General features: G+C 39.2%; 1 protein-coding gene across 4 annotated transcripts in view; it reads right to left on the bottom strand.

Annotated features, from left to right (window-relative positions):
• Positions 1–23,980, bottom strand: part of LOC100696973 (F-actin-uncapping protein LRRC16A) — a 75,846-nt gene that overhangs the window by 42,450 nt on the left and 9,416 nt on the right. For all 4 annotated transcript variants that reach the window (XM_025911348.1, XM_025911347.1, XM_019364317.2 and 1 more), the window contains exon 3: positions 3,029–3,079. In XM_025911348.1, the coding sequence (XP_025767133.1) occupies positions 3,029–3,079 (51 nt within the window). The remainder of the gene's footprint in view (positions 1–3,028; positions 3,080–23,980) is intronic.

Here is a 23,980-nt window from a genome sequence, read left to right on the forward strand (position 1 = left end):
TCTAATGGGTCACACTGTACCTAAGTTTATCTGAAAGGTATTTATTATAACTGTTAATATTGAGGATGCTGCTGACCAATTGTGTGTCAAGTTTTAATGAGATAATGGACACTGACTATGTTTTGTATATCAAAGGTATGCTCAGTGTGACCTTTTATTACATAAACTCCATTAGTTCTGACATCAAACAAAAGACAACCGAGCTGAAGAGCATACAGGTGAGGCTACAAAAATAAACAGAGACAAAAGGAAGAAGGAAGAAGGAAGATCTGAATGAATGTGTGTGTGAGCATGTGTGCATGCTTTTAGGAAGACACTGGCAGACAGCGAGGCCCTGGAGCTTCTCAAGAGGAGCCAAAGCATCAATCGAAGCAGCGCACACACACAGAAACCCACTGACAAGCGCATGAGAGAGCTAGAGGGGGATTTCAGCTATAACTAAGAGGAGAAATATACAGTCTAATGTTTAACTGAGAGTTTACTTTTATACACTAAAAACACTTCAACATTATGGCCTTGGGCTGCCTTCAGAAAAACAATACGGATGAAATCCCCATCCTATAGTTTGTGCTCCTATAGGGTTTTAAAGCATTACCACTTTTTATGCATAATAGATGAGTGCTCAAGTAGAAAAACACTATACAAGAATCCATGCATTTACCTTTTACCATAAAATAATACAAAATCATCTGTTGTATTATTTAAAAACAAAAAACAGCTTTCAACAGAAGGTGAGTACAGAGGATCCAGAGTGAGGAGAAGCTAAACTTTATTTAACATTGATTGATCTTGGCTGTAAAATAGACTTTACATTAGAAAAGTAAATTTAGGAGAAATCTGGTAACAGTCTTTTACTTTTTCTAGTTTTATTTTTTAATAACAGGCGCCAAGAAACCACCCATTAGTCCATTAGTTGGCTCTAGTGAATGAATAATACTAATACTAATACTACTAACAATAATAATAACAATAATAAAGGATCTTTAATGAGTTTTATATGAAAAAATGAAAAAGATTAGAGGAAAAAGATTTGGCAACTACAACAAATTTGGATTTTAAACCTTTTTGTTGATGCAAAAATTAGTCAATCACAAAATTAATCGCAAAACTGTAATTTTTTCTCAATAAAAAAAATAAAATAAAATTCCAGCTAGTTCGAAAAAAACAGATTTTGTGCTTGTCAGCTTAATGTAATATAAATTAATTTAAAATAAAGTCAATCCACTGAAGACAAGATACTAGTTATCTCATTGACCTTTGGCATTGTAGTGAGTGGGGGAGGGAAACAAAGGTGTCAGAGTAAGAGAAACGGATGAACTAATGGATTATTGAAATAGATTGGCAGGATAAGAGTGAGAAAAGAAAGAGGAGAGGAAAGGTGATCTGTGGCTGTGATCAAGAATGACAGAGGTTCACTACAAGAGAAAGAACCGTTTCCCAACAGATCAGGGGTTTATGCCAAGAAAAGAAAAAAAGGTGGAAAACAGATCTGAATGCAGGATGAGATATGGGGGCTACCAAGAGGGGGCGGTTCCTTATAAAGCAGGTGTCTAATCCCTCTGGTCAAAAGACAGCAGACAGATAAAAAACAGATGCAGAACCAGCTAAAGAAACAGACTTTAAACTTGTGGCTCATAACACTGGAAACTTTTCCAAAGTGGAAAATGATGTTATGTGAAAGAGTGAGCTATGATGTTTTCTGTGTTCAGTCAATCAACCAACTGCACTGTCTCCGGGGCACCTTATTCACTGGAGAGCAGGCAGCTTTTTCTTTTAAAATAAGATGGTATGCAATATTGGGACTTGAGAGTGTTAAAGCTTTCCGGTCCGGTCAGGCGAGTCCAGATTTTGTAGGTGTTTTCTATATACAGTCACATCCCTGTTTGGGTTTATGACTCTAAGCTTTGGTTATGCATGTGGTCAGGCTAGAGGCTATTTTTTGACAATGAGTCACTACTACTGCTGAAAACTGCTGACACTGAAAACGTGCTTAATCACTTTTTGTGTTTCATTAGCATTAGCAGCCGCAACAGCATGGATGGTATTGTTTCCACCTTGTGTGTCTGTGTGTGTCATGTGTACTTTGACAAGTATAAATAGAAGATCAGGCTTAAAAAAATGAGCTCAAAGATGGCCAAAAAAAGCCAGTAAACCCTTGGCCACAGGCTCCCCCACTTCACACTCCTGTAATACATTTTGCTTTTTTTTTTCCTTTATCAGAATATTACAGATGCAGGATTGGACAAAACTATTTTAAACAACTTTTATTGTGTAACAACAGCAGCACAAGTCTGCTGTTAACCTTGATAATACATGTAGTGATGGTAACAGTAGTTCTGCATGAACATCTGTGTTGTGTTACTGCACTGCTGGTTTTTATGTGGTAGTGGTGACTGTGCTTGTAAAGATGATGAGGGATATTTCAGTACTGGTGACAGTTACCATCTGCACTGCATTATCGCACCACTGTATAAAAGGATTTGCCAGCAAGCTGTAGAACTGCTTCAGGTACACAATCTTAAAAGTAACTATTTAAATCCAAAACTGCTCCCTGTATCACCAGTGAGAACAAATGATGGCTCAAACAGAATCGCTAACTCTGCTGTAAGGAAATATCACACACTGCTGCTTGCAACAAGCATTACAACATTAATAATGAAGAGATTATTATTAATGTGTGTAATAAAAGAGGTGCAACACACTGATCATTATTCACTGTATTGTTTTGGTTTTATGGTCATGAACCTTTTGGTTCAGTCTTCATATTCTGAAATTAAACACAAATATGTTAATATACATTTTTTAAGTTTGTGTTTTTCTCTCGCAACAAACAAGTAGTGAAAGAGGAGAATGAAGCAAGTTAGCAAGGAAAATCCCAGAAACCGTTTCCAAGTTCCAAAACTTCCGAAGTGATTTCAACAGTTTAATATGATTTATTTAAATGGAAAAAATGAACCCTAAAAGTACTTTTCTAACACAATACTACACTCTTCATTTAGCAAAGTATACTATTCTCAACTGTTCTTACCTTGGTAGGAATGCGTGCTGTCAAGAGGTAGGCTCGGTAAGATGCGAGAGCCTAGGGGAGAACAGAGACAATAATGAGTATGTTGCTGTAAATATACACTGTGAACAACAAGAACCAGGAAATGACAAAGAACACAAAGAGCTGCTCTGGTGACTCATCGGGATGAAAAGACTTGTGACTGTGAAGCATCTCTGTGAAAAGAGTGTAACAGAAAGATTCATTGACTCTTGAAACATAGAACTAATAACATTGAAACATTTGTTAGTCTCTTTATCAGCTCAGCTCACTAAAGATACACATGAACTGCTGCACTAACATTCTTAGACATTACCCAGCAGAGCTTACACAACATTAAATGGTCTTTAATCTGCCAGCTCTCTAATACAAAGTCCTTTTGAGGCCTGAATGCACCCATGTAAGAACAGTGGTGGTAATGGTCCAGTGATTCTGCAAGGAGCGAGTGGTATTCATGTATCCAGTCTCCTGCAAGCTCTACTGAGGTAGCTCCCTTATTTAAACCAAAGCAGTAAGAAGATGTCTGCATATAAGACAGGGCAACTTTGGCATGATGTCCCACCTCGAGTCGCCCAACAATGTCCAGAATTCACGTTTAAAAGATGGTTTAGGCAGGCAGCACAGCTTCTCATTGTGAGGCCATAATAGGTCAGCGTGTTTTTCATGACTTTGTGTTTGTGTTGCTTCTCCCTGCTGAATAAACTGTCGTTATCATGTCGTTACCATTTATGATGGAACACAGCGAGGGCAGAGTTTACTTATGTTGCTGGTCTGTGAAAGGCTCAACCAGGCATATCTCTAATGCACAAACACAACATTTTCAAGCAGACAAGCAGCTTTGAAGGGTCATTTGGCTGAATTGTTTTGATGCCTCACAAGGGGTATAATGTTGTTTTGGAGGTGTTCCTTGTAATATTAACAGTGAAAAGGATGCAATTTCAGTCAGGATTACTACAGTCAAAAAAAGCTATTTATCTGCAGTCATGTTGTGGGACCTCCCCCGCCTTAATTTGTACATACGTACAGATGTCAAAAGTATAACACCCAAAGAACAGTCAACCCCTAAAATAGGGTTGATGTGGGTTGCAAAGCGACTTGCAGACATATTGCGCCTGAAGGCAGGCTTTCCGTCCATATCCATTTTCCACTAAACCAATTCAGGGAGGAAGTTGGATGCGTAAAGTGAACAAACTTTATCATACGGGCACCACAAAATAATCGATATGAACAGGAGAACAAAGGTTTCAACCTTTAAGAAGTAAAAAAAGATTAACATCAAAAAGACATAATGTAACATTTTAAAGACAAAGGCATGGATCATAACATTGCTTTTTCTCCTGCCAAAAAGTATCACAGCACAGCAAAGGTTGACCTTTAAAGCGTTAGAGGGACACTGCCACCCTTTTCAAAGGAAACACCCTGCTTGGTCAGCAAAGATACACACCAGGAAGAGATATTTGTTTTACACTAATCATCTATCGGCAGATTACATTCTTGATGAACTGTTAAATTGGCTAGCCTCTAAAGTTTCAGGATTTCTGCAGTGAGGGCTCACACCGCATGGACTAAAATGCCTTAATAGCCAAAACCCCAAATCAACCTCTGGTCCCCAACCTTTGCTGAATGTCATTCCCCTGCTCTATTTACCTAAAATATGAAATCTAACAGGCATAGGGCCAAATAAAAAAAACATATTCTCCATTTAATGTGTCTGATCAAGAGTCTGAAATCCTAATACACTCAGTTTACTTAAAAAAAAAAGTATATTTGTTGTTGGTTAATCAACTTCCTTCTGTCAGAGCTGAAATAGGCCTTGTGATCCAAACTGTTTATCTGTGTCATACTTACAGTTTAAGTATTTTTTGGGACGTTTTGGTAAAGGCAATCAGGTTTTTTGGGGAAAAAGTAGTCAGTCAAATTGCCACAAATGGCACAAGTACTGAAACAACTCAAAAACATTCACAATCTTAACATGCAGGCTACAGAGAAAGACAGCTTAGATCTGCTAAGCTTGGCACACTACAAAAAAAAGCAGAAAAAAAGAGAACAGAAGTTAGAGAAAACTGATCAGAAGGTTTAGAAGCAGAAAAGGAAAGTGAAAGAATACAAACAAAACATAAGGAGGAGAGAATAACAGGTTTCTTGAAACAATGACTGATGTGAAGGTCAGGACAGGAAGAGAGAAAACACTGAAGCAAGTCTAGAGACTGTCAAAATCTTTTTTTATAGACGTGAAAAGAGAAACAGAGGGATGAAAGACACGGTTTAAAGGAATGACAGTGCTTCCCAGCCCTCTGTGGCTCAGCTTCACTGGCAGGGTTTGCATGGTTTGATGTGATGGAGACAGACAGGCAGGCCTGTATGGCCAAAGATAACCTCTTCTAAAGAGCACCAGTCAGTGTTGCTACTCTCAAATCTCCTCTCATTGTCTCAGTATCATTTCTGCACTGTAGCACTCATTTAGATACAATGTGTCTGCAGGTGTACTAGTGATGGAATACATTTCATTTCTCTTTAAGGGGTAAATAAAGATACACATTTTATTTAAAGGTCACTTTAGTTTAATATCAACTGTGGAAAGTGAAGAGACTGCAACTGAGATGGATATACATAATCCATAATTTGGGCAATAACTTTACAGTTTATATTGCAATATGTTTGACTAACCTTGGCAATTGTTAAAGGGGCTCTCCAGCTGCTTTACACAGCTGAGATTAGTCATCACAAGGGGCAGCATTCAACTAGTGGAAACTGCTCTAAAATATCTTCTGTGGCTCTGGAGGGAGTTTCCAAAGTTAGCAAAATATATACTTGTTGACGTCAATACAATTATTTTTTAGACCCAAATTAGTGGCTAAAGCAGTTTCCTCCTGGGAGATTAGCATCCTGATTCTGATTAAAGGTCACCATATCTATATTTGATTATTATTTTCTTAATCAATTTCTTCATTGAGTTACCGGAATAAAAGCTGTATTTTTATATCAATTCCTTATACAGTTATATTATTATAAGCAGTTTCTTCTTGCAAATGGTCATTACAAAAAACTCGCTGACTGTGAGTAGAGAAGAGTAACCATGTGACTGAGGTTTCGTCTTACATGTCCAGTCTTTGTAAATTGTACATTTAAAGAACTGTAAATAATCCAGTACTTAAATTAAATCAATTAAAGTAATGCAGATCAGTCACATACTTTGAAAAGGATATGTTTACTTCCTGCCAAAATAAATTCAGCACCCCTTATAACAAATTCAAAGAGTTTCACAAACTTTAAGCTGCCACGGCCACTTCAATTTTTCCTTTAGCTTTCCTTCCTGCCATCCTCCTGTCAACGCATGATCGCCCCTCGGCACTCTCCCAGTGTACCACTCTCTCCATCTGCACTTTAGAGTGGACAAAGGCACAATAACCCATGACTCCCCCCCTCTACAACGTCCCCTCTACCTCACTCTGTCTTTGCTATCTGTTTTAAGTGGATTTAAGCCTTGAGCCTTCCCATCAGCCAGTGATTTCACAGCGACCACCATCGTGTGTTCAGCTCCACTCAGCCAACCAGATGGCAGCAGCATTGAAGCATGTCTGCAAGACCAGAGAGAGCATCTGCTATTACACACACACCCTCTCTCTCTCACTGTAATACACACAGAGACACACTAGCATTCACACACATCCTGGTGGCTCACATGCAAGATAACTGCCACAAGCTCTAAAGCACCATTTGTCTTCTTGGCCTGAAACACATACCATCGGCAGACAGACACACAAACGGACACCTATACACAAACATCTGACACAGAGCTTTAGATACAAATCATTTTTGCTTCATGCACACATATTAAAAAAAAAAAAAAAAAAAAAGAAGCTTGCAGTTAAAACACAAAAAGTAAAGGCCAAGAAAACCTCGAACCACTTTTAAAAGATTAGCAATAAATCCACAGATCTGAAAAGTGTAAAACTGTGTGTGTGTGTGTGTGTGTGTGTGTGTGTGTGTGTGTGTGTGTGTGTGTGTGTGTGTGTGTGTGTGTGTGTGTGTGTGTGTGTGTCTGTTGTGTAGTCCATTCATACTTTTATCATTTCTAGATTATTTTTTGGCTGTCAAATTGTCAACACCCCCCCTCCCGTCTCCCGCCCGCCAACCCATTTATCCACACAAACACACTTTGCGTTGCTATGGCAACTGCTGCCCCATACTGCAAACACACATTTGTGAATACACTAGTAGACGCTCGCACATGAAAGCCGTACACTGCGGTGCCAAGTCTTGCTTGAGAATGTCAATGAGTTTTCACACCCTTAGAACAACTCTCACTCTGGCCTACAGTTAGCCCGAATCTCAGTAGGAACCGGAGCCGCACAGAGCAGCGTTTCATCTGCGGCCATTCAGCTGTGGCAGCACTCAACCACAGGAAATCTTCCCCCCACCAAAAAATGCTTTATTCATCTATCATGTCTTGGGGTGCATTCACACTCAGTTATAACCATCAATCACACTGTATTCCTTTACTTTGGTTTGTTGTGGGTGAAAGAAATGTCCAAAATTAAAACTAAACACTAAAAAAACAAAACAAAAAAAGCAACAACATTTGTGGCACTGTCAAAGATACTTATGTGTCCCAGAGCAGACTTTCAAAAAACAGAATGAGTCACTTCAGCATGGTCACTTTGACTCACAGGTTGATACACTGGTGGCGTATCTGATGTCCCAGTGTTGGTGTTGTTCCTGCACCATTATAATAATAATCTATCTATAGATATAAAATACAAGATATAAAAAAATGCCACTGTTTATATAAGCTTCTCTTCTGGAACAAATGGTAGGCCTCTACCATTTTCCTTGCAGCTATCTGCCAGATAATATGGCTTGCTGTATGATTGGTTGTACTAACAGACCATCCAAGAAGTCTGCTATCAGGCCTTAGTACTAATTAGCAGGTATTTATGTCCATGTAATGGACCCATAGAGCCTGTGGGTACACCTTCTGACCAAGCATGCTGGTGTTAGCTTGAAACTCTACCCTCCAAAGCCAAAATTAAGCCTATCATTTTTTTTTCTTGGACAAACTATGACTCACCAGAAATTTTGGCAGCAGGGAGGTAAAGTGTTTAACTAATTGTTCCAATCATTTTATGCTGAAGCCAAAACATGTTCAGTCAGTGGATAGCACACAGCCAGCACAACATCCCCTCAATCCACTGCTGACACAGACTCTTTATTGCATAACTAATGCCAGACATGTCCTTCACTGTGCGTGTTCCTATGTCTAACATTAACGAGTCATGATGTGCTGGCTGCAAACTGTCAACACAGCACAATAAAAGAGTATTTCTAAGGATATGCACTGCAAAAAGTAAAGCGGGGAGAGTGAGAGAGAGAGAGAGAGAGAGAGAGAAAGAGCGGCATTGACACAGAGAGGGAGACTGTGGGTGAAGGCGAGCGAGGGCGGTGGTAGACCAAACCCAGTGAAATAACTTAATAGAGCTTAAGTGCTATTTTGCTGATAAGAAGCCGTGATGTAAATCCAATCACAGGGGAAGACATTTAATGAAGGGAAGTGTTGCAAAGCTGTGTTATCTCTGTCAAAACAAATGCTGCTGTGATGACCCTCTCAGCTGTTAGTACACTGAAATCCATCAGCTCTCCATGGATCCAATGCAGTGAATTTCTCTCATTTCCTCTCTTTTATTCCATAATCTCTTAATGTGCCCATGCTTCTGTGGGCTCATTGTGCCTCACTGTATTTTAAATACTATGCACAAATGTGAGACTTGTATGCTCGTCTTTATGCCTCGGAATGTTTGAATATTAAAAAAGAAAAAAATAATAATCATAGCACAGAAGAACCCATGCTGTGGGAGAAGGAGAATGCTCAGGTTATTTTTCCTTCTTGTTCAGCCTTTATCTCAAACTGAATGCCATCATAAAGAAATATACACAGAAAAACTGTTGCAACCTGAAATTCATTTTTTGGTACCTCCTCTCTTTTATGTACAGCACATATAATTGCTCATGCTAGTGTCTGTGTGCACATATGTGTGGGGAGTATGTAAAGAGAAGGCATACAAAGAGACTCAAACCACTCTCTCTGCTCATATCTTGGAGCGATCAGGGATGGTGTAAGTCAGTGTAAGAGATGGGCTGATGATCACTGGACCGGAGCAGCTATTATAAAAAGGAAAATAGTACAATATAATCAGTAAGGCAGATACCTTCATGTGTGCCACGTTTACGTCATACGTAAACCGAGCGGGTCGGGTCACCAGGGTTTTTGAATTCATTGCGTGAATACTTGAGTGGATTTAAACAGATCAGTGAATACTCAATAGCATGGTGTGCCACGCTTTTTTATTGTTAATGAAAAAGACAACAAAAAAAATAACAATATAGTCATTTATTATTATAGTCGCTTATCCAACTGGTTTTTGAATTCAATTTGTTTTTATTTACTGCCTTAAAAAAATGTAAAACAATACTGTGGCTCATGGATCCAATATTATTACACACATGAGCCACAACAGAAGAGCCACCTGCCTAATATTATGTAGGTAAATATGGGCAAAGGACATCTGCCCTTTGGTATCTGGCACAGTGATGCTGGCAGAGGACCAATTTTGGTCCTGTAGATGTATCAGACTTGTTCCTGTGCATCATTTGGATGTTCAATTAGATAAAAATCTGGAAAGTTTGAAGCCCCAAGCCTTTGGCTCTATAGTGCTTCCTTCAACCATGACAATATCTCATATCAAATCTTGACTGATTCTTTCTCTATTAGGGTTTGTTCAGTCTGTCTGCATTTTTGGAAAGGTGTAATTATCCCGCATCTCCTTCAGAACAGCTCTCTCTTTAAAATGACTTTAATGGAAGGTCATTACTAAAATACTAAAAATGTGCTGAGACAGCAGCTGGTTGGTTTTCAGCTGGCTTATATGATCAAACTTACATTTAATAAAGATAAAAAATTCTAATTTTACTCTTATTTGGAAAGTTTTTGTTTCAGAGACTGTCCTGAAAAGTAATCCCATATGGGTCAAATATTTTAGGTCTGAAAGACTTCCATAACAAGACTGGGATAACACTAATTACAGATCGCTGTCAAGAAGGGAAACAAGAAGAAAAGGTGCAGATATACCAAATTACACAAGAACTGGACTTAAAAATAAGTGGCAACAAGACTGATGGAGTGATGTACCCAAAATTGAAATTTTGGGTTCAAATTAGCTGTCAGTATGTACAAGAGGAGGTCAGGAGAGAGGCACAACAACTAGTGTCTACAGCCACTGTGGAAGTTCTGTTAGGGCGTGGGGCTGCATTTCAGCCTGCAGTGTTGGGGAACTTGTCAAAAAATTGATGGAATTAGGAACTACCTTTAGACTTTGATCAAGAAGGCAATACCATCTGAAAAGTGTCTGACTGGCATGGTTTCATTCATCAGCATGACAATGATCCCAAACACTCTGCCAATGCAGTAAAAACATTACTGGGTAGAAAAACACACAGTGGAACACCATAAGCCATGCATTGACCTCCCTGAAGCTTGGAACTTAACATTATGGAAGCAGAATGGAAGAAAAGGCAGCAAATAATGAGGAACTTTGAATGTCCTTATAAAAGCCTGGAGAACTATTCCTGAAGACGAGTTAAAGAAAGGTTGTCTAAGAGAGCTCATGTCGTGTTAAAGAATAAAAGTTGCTATACTACATGTTGACTTTCAACCTGCTTTTGCCTTAAATACTGTATGTATGTATATGTTTGTTTGCACATTTTAATAAATCACTTCATAAATCACTTAATAAAGCATCCACAAAACAAACACATAATTTTAGCCTGCATAGGAAAAACGCTCTTCTGTGTTCCTGCCATATGCCTGCAGTGGGAAAAGTCTCTGGTGCCAAAGATAACCCCTTATCTCCACTGATAGAGTAGGAAGACTCAGTCGGACTAACACAGGAGGAATCACCGGTGGGATTTGTGTAGAGGTCGAGTTGAACCTAAATTGGCTCCAGAAAAGGCTCCCCTGACCATTCTATATTCAGGCAGAGAAATCATTTATTTTACATCGATTCTCCACAGCTAAGATAAGCTGCTGACGGTGCAGCTGAGGTCTGCTCCTCTAACGTCTGCAGACTCACGCTACGCCAAAACCACAGCACAACGCCAGTAGGTAGTACCTTTTCCTAGTACAGCATGGGTTATAAAACAGGTAACATGATTATGTACAGTTTGGTCTTCTGTCTGCAGCCCCAGTTGAGAAAAATAACACTGCCTGTGTACATCTAAATAAACCTTAGAACTGCTGTAATTTTGCACAAGATAGCAGCAGCCATACAAGCAAAGACATCAATATCTACATGCTCACTTATATAATTTAGGGAAGCATCCCAAACACTGCACAATAATAATGGAGACAGCTCAAATGGCTAATAATGCACCATGTTCCGATTATGAATGAAACCATCCTGCAGTGCATATCCCTCCCACACTACACCAGCAGCCGTGAAGAGAACTGAACGAGAGACATCAATTTTCTTTTATCACTGCCTGTTCATCATTCTGCATTTTACTGCTGGAGAGATGAGCGCAGTGAGGAACAAAGGTGGCTGACAGTGCTACTTCCCTGAACAGATTTGATTGGCTGGTCTCATCAGACCACAGCTGCAAAGAGCCGAGGCATCAATAACTGTGGTGTCTGATTATGTTACATTTCAAGCTTTATTCTATTTTCATTGTTACTGCTGCTTTTTTTTTTACTTTTAGTCAGAATAGCAGCTGTCAGCATATATGCACAAGGTCTTAAATAATGAATAGAAGACAATGTAAGCTTGAGCAATGGAAATGTATCACAGCACTTTAGAGGCAAAAACAAAAATCCATGCAGCAGTTGACATATTAGTCTTCAGACTAAACCCCCCAAAAACATTTTTGCATATTGAATGAGGAACCTTAGATCATCTCTGTGTGCTGCTTCTGTCCCTAACAAGTTTAAAATGCTGCTAACCTGCTAACACAACATATCTGAGACCAATCAAGCACTCAAAAGGGCCAGGCACCGGGATTAAAGGACTGTGCTTTCAGATTAGGATTATACTCTAATTTCCAGGTCCAGGATAGGTATCATGGTTTTATAGTTTAACACATGGGAATAACACGGGTCACCCCTTAGAGCCGTGCCACAGCCTGCACACCATCCTCTACGAGCTGTGTCCGTGTTTAGGTTACAGAGATAAGGAGGAACCACAGGGGCTCATTCATTCATCAGCATGCCAGCCAGACACAATGAGGAGGTTGGGTGGGGGTGTAGCGTGTGTGTGTGTGTGTGTGTGTGTGTGTGTGTGTGTGTGTGTGTGTGTGTGTGTGTGTGTGTGTGTGTGTGTGCATGTGTACGTGTGTGTAGCTATTTGATTGTGAGCCAGTTTGTGGGCAAATTGGATATCACTGTAGACCACTGAGATTAAAGAGTGAGACAGTGAATCAGATGAAAAGAAAGAGAGAGCAAAGGAGGTGAGAGTGCCATTTTTACAACCAAGGTAACAAAAACAATCTGAGTGGAACACCTCTAACAGTAATACAGTAAGGACTGACACAGACAAAGGCAGAGCAATCAAAGGGAGGAGGGAGGGGGGTTGGCATTACCCGTGGTTTCCCTCTGGAGCGACAAGATAACATCAGCTGGTAGTAATAACACACGCAAACCCAGCGCTGGGCACTAGGCTTAAGCTGTATCACAGTATTAGGGGATACCAGGTTAGAAATCCAGACAGTATCAGTAAATATATTATATAAAAAAAGGAAGAAAGAAAAACAGATGTGGCTCTTTCTATGAAACCATTAAACAGGTGATGTATTGAGGTCACATATTGCTGGGCACTGCATGAAAATATCAGAAGGAAGTGCGTACCAGCGAAACATGGCAACTGCAAGCATTAAACAAAGTCGTAATAGTGTTACTGTCATACACAAAGGTCAGCCAACCAACTGAGTGTTTGTTGTTGATGGAGGCAGTGCATAAAATATGTGGTTCAACCGGTCTGTGGGTTACTCTTGCTTGTACTGCTGTTGGTCCATCAGCCAGTGGCACAGGAGAGCGAACTTCTAACATCCAAAGAGCCGAAGTGAAACTGAATGTTAAACAATGAAGTGTCCACTGCAGTCACAGCCTGTACTTTTCATAATGTATATTTATTGATTTTTTCATGCTTCTCCCATTTCTTGTGAACTCTGCTGTTGTTCGCTTCCCTTTTCCAGCCCACTTGCCAACCAATCAGCATCTGACCGGCATCATCTGCATTCAGCGACATTTAGTCGGGATTCTGGAGGAATGTACTGGACCACCATTTGCGGTGGATAAAAACCCTCATCTGTTCACTGTCCAAACACATACGCAGGCAGACACATTTGAGGGACCATAAAATGCGATTAAGAAAGCACCACTAATGTGTTAGGGTCGAGTACTCCAAAGGTTGAAGACTGGAGGATTATTCCTAGCCAACAATTTCCTAACTGAAACAGTATCTAGTGGCTTTAATCATGCCTTACAAATTATACTAATCAACCAATCTAAAAGTAACAAAAACACTCATCATGACCAACATTAGCAATGCTAGCTGTTACCAGCAGCCTTCTTTCCTTGTAGGTTAACAGCCACATAAATGCATTGAATGCAAGTCCTTGTAGTGAAGGGCAGCAAAGATTTATTGTTTCATATACAAATCCCTCACATCCATAGCTACCATTACAGTGACAGCAATAGTACCTTAATGGGACTGTGCCTTTAAAGGAAAATGGAAATTGGTCATATCTAACATGGGACAGTACTGTAACAGCCATCAGCAGAACTTCCAATTTTAGATCTTTTAGACATTTTGTGAAATATGCTTGATAGGAAGTGAGATAAAAAAACGAAACAAAACATATTTTTAACATTCATGAAAACAGCCAACAGCTATTGAGCTTAGTTTAGCACAAAGACTTGAGAAAGGTGACACAACTAGCCTGACTCTGTTCAATGGTAATAAAATCTGTTTATCAGCGCCTTGAAAGCTCATTAATTATACAGCTTGTTCTTGATTCCCATCTTTGTCCTGTGCTAATTGGCTTCCAACTCTGGAATACACTGGGAGTTGAGCATTAACACAAACGGATACATGTGACTTCATACAAGCACCAAAACACACTGTGTCTTCTCTATGGGATTTGAGCCCAACATTAATTCTGTATTTAAAAAAAAGAAAAGAAAAGTAATAATCACTAGAATTTAGTCTATAGAAGGCCACAATAAAAATAAGAATGCAACCTGAACTGCAATGAGACTATAAAAACCAACCATGCAGCAAAAGCTTTCAGATGTCACTGCAGTCATTTTGCATGTGTGAAAATGTCTGTGACAGAGTCATTAAAAGCAAAGTGTCCAATATGATGCGCCTGTTTGGGGCTTCCATCCTGTTCTGACTTGTGTTGTTGGTTTAAGCCTCAACGTCTAATTTTCAAGCTTAAAATATGGATTCATACAGGCAAAAAACATGAATTAGGCCAGTCTGGGAGTGAAACAATAAGAGGATTGTCTTTACTTGATCGCTGGGTTCATTTTTTTGACACAAAACCTTACATTGATTAGCCCTCATTGTTTTGTGGCTGTTTACTATGGCATGGTGTACAAATGTCATTGTTGTCCAATCAATGCTGACTGCTGCTGTGACCTACAAACCTCATTCAATTACACCCAATAAAAGCCAGCTGATGCTGTCCATACTAGGCCACTGCAGATCAGCACCAAACCTCAGACAAGAGCAATTGAACCACATTATGAAGATTTTGAAAAAAAAAGATAGGACTATTAAAAGTGAGGTTAAAATCTGACATACTGGAAGTCAATAGTGTGAAATTATATGACCCAAACCTATCAAATCAGCGACCTTAGGCAGGGTCAATTATATTACTCAGACACTCCAGTGACAATGCCCATGACCTATGAGGTAATAAAGATGAATGACTGTGGGCGGGACTTGCACTGAGCCACGCTACGTGACAGGTTAATGTCTCTCCGGGGAGGTTTTGTAGGGCATAATGGGCTCGATAATGCTGTAACACAATCACTATTCAGCTTGGTGATGGGTAATACAACACAGAGTGACAGACACTGAGCCACTAAAGCATGACAGGGAAAAAACTGTAAACTTCTTACTTATTCATGGAAAAGGCAGTATGGTGATACTGGTAATACTCTCTCTCACATACACATACACCTTCTGGTGTCATATAGCCTGCTTTTCCATGTGCTGTTAGTGTTAGTAGATACAATATACCCCTGTGGGATAATATTTTGGGTACTAACATTAAGTTTAGCACTTTTTTTTTTTAAACAACCCAAACAATACATGTTAGCCACCCTTCTTCTTTAGCTTTTTTTTGGTGTTTTTTCCCCCTATATATATATGATACTAATTTGTTTTAAACATGCATAAGTGTTCAGCTACTGAAGCAATGCTGAAGTGTACTCCAGAGACTATCTTTCCTAATGTGGAGCTTTATTGATGTACTTTGTGAGCATTTATTTATCTTGTAATATCAAAGTCGATTATGCAAAAGTGACCATGTTAACGCTTTGTTTCTCTACAATTTGCTCTGCACTCATTAGATGAAAGACTGTCTGGGTCTTTGATCACTATATCACAACACAGAGTTAGACCCACTATATTATTACCCACACTCTCTCTCACGCACACACACACACACACACACACACACAGAACCAACTCCATGCATAATGACTCCTAATTAACCCTGCTCATTCAGCTAAATCTGGTCCAGTACTTTACAGAAACCAAACTGCTTGGAAAGAGGTTGGTGAAAAAAAAAGCTTTCTGATAGCATGGTGTGGATGCATGGTGTGCTAAAATTAGACTCCCTGACAAAACCAAACTAGATCCTGCATTCAGTCGAGACCTTTCTGATTGACTTAAATGAATAATGAGATAACACTTTGCTGTGTATCCTTGACCACACTGTTAGGGAGATGAACCTGAAATTTTACATTGCTTAAAGCCGTGTTTGTGTTTGGAAAAATAAAAGAAGGCAGCGAAAAAAAAAACCCCATAAAAATTCTAAGTACTAAACAAATATATGTGTTCAAGGTTCTTGACTTGGACCAGTGACCAGCCAGACCAATATGTTTAATTACAAACCAGTCCGTTTCATGAATGTGCAACAGCAAGACAGGAAAATAGTTGCTAGCGCACACTCACAGCCACATGCTAACATGCTATTAGAGTTAAAGCTCAGCAATGTCCTGAAGTAAAAAGGGGGGCCAGCATAACATTTAATGACAAACCTAATCAGACATTTAAATCACCCTCAGTTGGCTGAACGTTGACATTTTAATGACCCTAACAACAGCAAAATAGCTAAAGCTAAAGCTAGCCGGAGCTCATAAACAACAGCAAGCTAGCCTTGGTATGAGCAAAGGATCAAAACTATTCAAGGAAAAATAAAGGAGACGACTGAAAAAGAGAAAAAGCAACTCAAAAATTCAGTTTACAGCAACTCAGTTTCATCAATTATCTGTATGTCTTTCCAGCAGCCAGTAGCTATTTGAAAGTTTATTCATTGAGAGTTGATCCTATAACTTACTACAGTTTAGAAAGAAAATATAAAATGTAACAATTTATTTCTTATGAAAATAATATACTTATTACCTGTTTAATGCATAGCTTACTCAAAAAACATAATTTTAAAACAATCACTTTTTTAGTATGGACCATATATGTCTCCTGCTTTTAGCCCATGTACTAGTCAAGAGCAAATCTGAAATAGTAGATTAAATACTATAATGTATTATAGTAACTTCAGAGTATACTCAGCAGGGAAGCTGTGACCTATTTGACACATTTTTTTCTGCCTGGTTAACGCCAAATGTCATCCTAATTATGTTAATAATCAGCACATCCTAATGAGTTAAAAACACAGAGGCACTTAAAGGAGCATTAAGCAGTTAATACACACAGTCATGATGTGCTTCACATCATTAAAACGGTTTGAACTCTGAATCTCAAGTTAAAGGGGGGAAGGCGAGAAAAAAAAACTAATCGTTTGCACACAGCCATGCAAAGTTCCAAAATGATTCCCAACCACAGGAATGATAACCGAACTAAAAATAGATGTATTTGGACAGAAAAGATCCTGTAAGGTCACTGTGGGTTTTGTCAGACTGCTTTAACCACACATCCTAAACTCCCACCCGAGTTCCCCGTGAGAACATCCCGCTGTGTCACGATTCACGAAGCTGCCGGATATCACAAAATTATTGCTCAGTGACCAATGGCAGCCCTGAACACATGTAACACTGTGACACAATAGAGATGATGGGCTCTCCCTTTGAACTGTGCATCTTTAAAAACTAGTTCACTAATTCACAAAGCAGTCAATGTCATGGCGACACCTAAAATGCAATAATAACTTTAGATTATGACAATTTAAACACTTCTTAATAGGAAGTAGACACACTATTAAAAAATAATAATAAAACACTCATAAAAAAGAGAATTTAACATAGGAGGGTACTTTTTCTATCACAGACAGACCAGAGGACTCCTGGTTCCCACGTGGGAACATTACAGGTGATCATCTGGGAGTAGACAACTGGGTCACTTCCATTTTCACAATTCCCCTAAAGACAGACCTCGAGGTTAAAGAAAAGAGAACAGTGACAGGTTGGACACGATTTGAAGCTTTGGTCTTTTCTATGATGTTTTTTTTTTCCACTGATGATTCTCCATGCACTCTGCCCAGTACACTACATTTCAATACACATTTTACTCTTCCCCTCTCCCTTCGCTTCTACTCCAGGGTGTGTTTGATGGACTGATGTTATTATCTGTATCCCCTTCATCCCCATCTTCAAAGCAGGGAGCTGGCTGTATGTATCAAGCTTTCGTGTGCTTAACAGATGCCTCAGGCACACTCCCAGCCTCGCTCAGGCTGGGAGTGTGTGTATTTAATAGACAGCCTAATTGATAGTGGAAATAACAATACTGCTCCCTTCATTATCTGTACACGCCACAGTGAAGAGAGAGGTGCTGCATGTTCTAAAGCAAATTAAGTTTAGGAGTTTATTTGGGATCTGTAGTCAGGTAGAAGAGATGTATCAAACAAACCAGCCGGATGGCTTCTGAAAATACTATGATACTGATGTAGGCATCATTTCAAAGAAGAGATCGCATTAACTGCAGTAAACACGCACAGTGCTCATTGTACAGTATATGCATTGTATTACATTTAAAAAATTTTCCACTCATTCTATTATGTACCCCATGAGAGTGCCTGTTTGATATAACCAAAAAGGTTAGGAGTCTGTGTCTTCTGTACATAACAACAAAACTTACCAATCTGCAGATCATTTAACCCACTGAAAATTACAAATAATACAGAGACAGTATATCAAATATCAAAACAATAATGTGTGTTTTTAAATATAAAGATCTTCATTTTAAACTTGATTTCTTAAAAAATAAAAAAAAGAAGTGATGATTCTTTTTTAAAAGGAAATAAAACTAGGGTTAGGCTGGTGTTAGCTCTTTGCTGATCTATCGGCTTCAGCATTTTATAATGGCCGATAAGTGAAAATGTTGACATTGCATGGTTTGTTCACAAGGGACTCTCTGCAACTTCCTTTATGGCCACGTGTTTAGAAAGCCACAAATATGACAACCAGCTGATACAAGCAGAGTCCGGCAAACCGAGAGAAGTAAATAAATGATCACACATAACAAATGTTATGGAAACCTGTTTATGTTTTGCATTTCTCATGGAAAAAATATTCCATGACACATTTGAATATCAGATTTATAAATCACCAAATCAGGACAGGTATCCGTCTAAAAACAAAACAAAAAAAATAAATAAAAATCCTATATAGGTCGGAGTTTATTTGTAATGTTACAGGGCTAAGGTTCAGTATTTCAAAAGTAAAGAAAGGGAGTGTTTACCCCTCTTTGAATGAGTATACGAGCAAACAGCTGAACAAGAGCGCTGTGAGACTGCATCTCCACCATGGCTAAACATTCCTTCCATACCATGCATGAATTACATCCTTGGATCAAGAAGGACATCTTGGTCTGAACTTTCTTAGGAACAAGATAATGTGTGACATGCATTTGTTAACCTATAATGTGAAACATCCACTGTCCCTTAATCCACAATAGCAATCCATGCTTCCAAAATTTCATAAATTCAGATAGAGGTCTAGATCAACTTCTAAAGTTCACAATTTCAAAGTTTAGCCAAGCTCCACCTCTAGATAGCTTTTCCATGCATCCATACGTTTTTGAGTAATACTTGCAAAGAACAGATAAACTGTTGTGAAAATAGATATAGGGTACTTTTTAAGTAAAAGAGGAGCCAACAGCAAAACTGCAAGGTGTCACGTAAAAATCACATCATGTAAAAACTTCCTAGTGTCTGCTGCAGCAAGAGTACTGACAGGGACTAGAAAAAGAGAGCATATTTCTCCTGTTTTGGCTTCCCTTCATTGGCTTCCTGTTAAATCCAGAATTGAATTCAAAATCCTGCTCCTCACATACAAGGTCTTAAATAATCAGGCCCCATCTTATCTTAATGACCTTGTAGTACCATATCACCCTATTAGAGCACTTCGCTCTCGCTCTGCAGGCCTACTTGTTGTTCCTAGAGTATTTAAAAGTAGAATGGGAGGCAGAGCCTTCAGTTTTCAGGCCCCTCTTCTGTGGAACCAACTTCCAGTTTGGATTCGGGAGACAGACACTATCTCTACTTTCAAGATTAGGCTTAAAACTTTCCTTTTTGCTAAAGCATATAGTTAGGGCTGGACCAGGTGATCCTGAATCCTCCCTTAGTTATGCTGCAATAGACGTAGGCTGCCGGGGATTCCCATGATGCATTGAGTTTTTCCTTTCCAGTCACCTTTCTCACTCACTATGTGTTAATAGACCTCTCTGCATTGAATCATATCTGTTATTAATCTCTGTCTCTCTTCCACAGCATGTCTTTATCCTGTTTTCCTTCTCTCACCCCAACCGGTCGCAGCAGATGGCCCCGCCCCTCCCTGAGCCTGGTTCTGCCGGAGGTTTCTTCCTGTTAAAAGGGAGTTTTTCCTTCCCACTGTCGCCAAAGTGCTTGCTCATAGGGGATCATATGATTGTTGGGTTTTTCTCTGTATGTATTATTGTGCGATCTACTGTACAATATAAAGCGCCTTGAGGCGACTTCTGTTGTGATTTGGCGCTATATAAATAAAATTGAATTGAATTGAATTGAAGATTAGAGTAAAAAAAACCACAAAAAAAAGGAGAGCTGCTTGCCAAGATTTGAACACCTAACTAAGTTGGGAGGAGGAGAACACTGATGTACGTTCTACTCAGCGTCAGTAAGAACACATTACTCATCAAGGTTACTTGAACAGATTTCAGCCTCTGATTCATTATCACACTTTCCATTTACAGCACAATCAAATCCTAATAAAGTTAATTTTTCCAACTGTACTAAATTGCAATAGTTTTAAAGTGGCTTAAGTTTGTATTGATGGCTAATCTCTTCTATAATAATGCAAGCTGTAAGGACTCGAAAACTTTACACCTTTTTTAGTCCTGAAAAACTGAACAGCGAATGCTACACTTCCATAATATACTGGCTATACCCTCCATTTAAACTAGCTGAACGCCCCCTTTTTTCATCCTGTTTCTACTTCCTGTTTGTACTTTTCCAAAACACTTGAAGCTCATATTTGATAGTAACATTTAATCTCCAAGTAATCTATAAATAGATTGTTCTTTCATCATGCCAAACACTAGATAACACTCACAGGTTACACTTCATGACATGTTTATTTTCCCTCTGAGCCACTTCCTCCATAATCAGTCTGTCAAGCTCTGCTTTTCTGCAGAGCAACAAACAGCGCTGTACTTGTTCTGTTCAGTCGAGCAGAGCGCCGATACGACGTCACGCTCCGCGTCTGGAAGAAATACTAGAGCCACTCCACTGGAATTCCTCACTTCCCAGTACTGACTCCCACTTCTTTCTTTTGTTTAGTGCGTATGAGCACTACTATAGCCTCTGTGTCCAGCTCCTACATAGCGACATTGTTGTCATAGCCACGTCAAGTTAGCTGCAGGTCGAGCACTACAATGGACTAAATTACATTTGAGTATTAATGAAAAGTTTACCAGGATTATTTACGTTAGGCTGCGGGGAATAATTAAAGTGTGCTCTGCCTCTCCTTTTTAAATCACTCAGGATCAAAAAACAAAAAATGCGTTATTGTGTTATTAATAGATCAGATGATTCCTGTGGACGCTAACGGTGGACTGTCAAGAGCACATTTTTACCCATTTTAGGCAGACCAGTGTGTGAGCAATTCTCAAGGTTCTTAAAGAGAAAGAGCCAAGTTCCCAGGTGGTGCATCCCTCTGTATTCATCTTATTATTCTTATACAAGAGGCTACTTTACTTTTGCAATAAATCTCTTCTCCATAAGACCTGTTGTCACTGATTTTCAATCAAGTTTTTGTGTAATTTGGCATACCTCAGCTTTTTCTCCGTTTCCCTTCCTTAAAGGTTTCAAGTGACTGTCAAGCTTTTCGACAGTCAACCTTCCACTGACACCATTTCTGATGAGGCTTCAGTGAACAGTCGATGGATCACCTGAAGGGCCAGATGCATCTCTCACCTTCTATGTCAGGTTTATGCTGGACCCTTTTCCTGTTTCTTGATCGCATGACTTTGTCAGGACATGACTTCCAATACTGTTCGTCTGCTGCAGATTTTGTTTGGGGTTTTTTGGCTTGCCAATTGTGAAGTTTCCTCAAATGTTTTTACTGACACGCTGCACTCCATGTTGAGATATGAAGTTTTTTGGCTAATAACACACAGCTAAAAACAAAAAGATTCAAATAGGAACAACTTATGTATGTTTTGTGACAAGCTGCTGGCAATAACTCTTTTGCTAAGTTGTCTGTCATGTGTAGACATAACCCTGGTTCATCCAGTGAGCTGGCAGTCTTTTTTATGCTTGAATGATTCATTGGTCAGTATTGAAACAAACAAAACAAAAATAAAGTCATTCCTCTTAAGATCATTTACTATTGCACTGGACTGAAAATGAGTTAAAAAGCAGCCAATGTCCAAAGAAAAACTTTGAAAGACCTTCAGAAAGCCTGGAGAACTACTGCTTAAAACCACTTTCATTACAAGAAAGTCTGCTCCCTTGGATTCAAAATATACAGAAATAAGAAATGGCTCAATGCTTTTGCACAGTACTGTGGGTTATTAAAGGTTGATTTATTAAAATTACAACTAACATTAGGAATGAAACCAGAAATGTCCTTTTATGCAGCAAGTAAAGCACTAGCAAATAACAGAAGTCTTTAAATAACACATCTGTACCTCTTCCACATCAACCGTGCTGACTCTGATGGCTCCAGACACTAGCAGTACTAATTCATCTCATTTAGTACAGGAAGGCCTACTTTCTCCACCCGTTTCTCACCACAGCGTGCTCCCAGACCATTTAGCAAGTACAGAAGATGTTAAAGAGATTCTCAGCACTTTTGTCTCTTACCTCTTTCTGCTTGTGTCCCTAGGTGACTTGTGCAGTACTAACAGTGCTAGCATTACCACAAGCATATAGATGGAAGAAATGTGAGAAATCTTGTGCAGGCCTATTCACAAAGCTTTTAAAAATATACCATTTTTTCCCCCCACACAAAGTTGAATTACAAAAAGCTCCACGTTCCACTGAGAGCTGAATTACTAAAAGTACTATCCAGCTGTATGAGCCCTGCTTAGACACTGATTTACAAAGGCTACTGTTCTGTCTTAACTATATCAGCTTTTTGTCCCCGTTCATCACAGAAAGAGCCAAGTGCATTTTTAATGATCTACCAGGTATTAATTATTTAGCTGCGAGTGGATTTACTGATCTGCGGCCAAAACTTAATGGTCTGAGCTGCTATTTCCACTTGATTTCTGCACACACTGAGGGCTGGTGTGTAAAGTCAGAGATGTTGCTGGATGGATAAATAAATGAATGAATGAATGAATGAAAGAATGAATGAATGAATGAATGAATGAATGAATGAATGAATGAATGACGTATCGGACCAGTAGAAATGGAAGCTAGTGGCTGTAGATTGAGCAACTGATCAACACTATCACCAAAGTAGCAGCCCCTTTGGAGCTACACAGATAAGGCAACTTTAAAATTGTGTTTTAAAACCTTCATTGGCTGACTGCCTCAAACTGTATCCAAACTTACAAGCTAAGAGTCAGCATGGGAGATTCATTGTGAGGATATCCTTATCGCCAACACGCAACAGGAATACACATCCTTAGAAATTATAGGGAAAAAGGTGTTTCCTTTTGCCAGACACTCGGGACATGTTTCTTCATTATAAAAGTAATCCTACTAAAAGGTGCAGTGGGGCACTGCCAACATGAACTAGTAACATTCAGCTCAGCATATTTTTAATAACAGAAATTCAGCCAAAATTTAAATAAATCCTTACTAAAAAAAAAAGAAACACAATCACAGAGCAACTCCCCGAGTCTGATTCATTCAGCTCTTGTGCAACCTTTACAAAACCCTGCAGAGAAGATCACACAGCCCACATATTGGGTTAATGCCAGACACTGCACTGGCAATTATTAATAAAACCTGATAAATGTTACCAGCTGGATGCTTTGCACACACACTCCACTGCCCCTTCTAATCAGATCACACACTCAAGCCGTTTTTACACGTGAACTCTTGATGAAGCGCTCCTTCATGTCTAGAAAAGTTCAGGGCTGCTGTGCAATCACCCTAAAAATCAAAGTAGTGAACCTTGAAAAGAAACTATGCAGCTAAAGACAAGTGTGGGAAAAGCGGGAAGATTTTTGACATTCTTAGGAGAAATCAGTACATTTCAATAAATGCAAG

This window comes from Oreochromis niloticus, linkage group LG11 (genome assembly GCF_001858045.2).
Source record: "Oreochromis niloticus isolate F11D_XX linkage group LG11, O_niloticus_UMD_NMBU, whole genome shotgun sequence".
Classification (NCBI taxonomy): Eukaryota; Metazoa; Chordata; class Actinopteri; order Cichliformes; family Cichlidae; genus Oreochromis; species Oreochromis niloticus.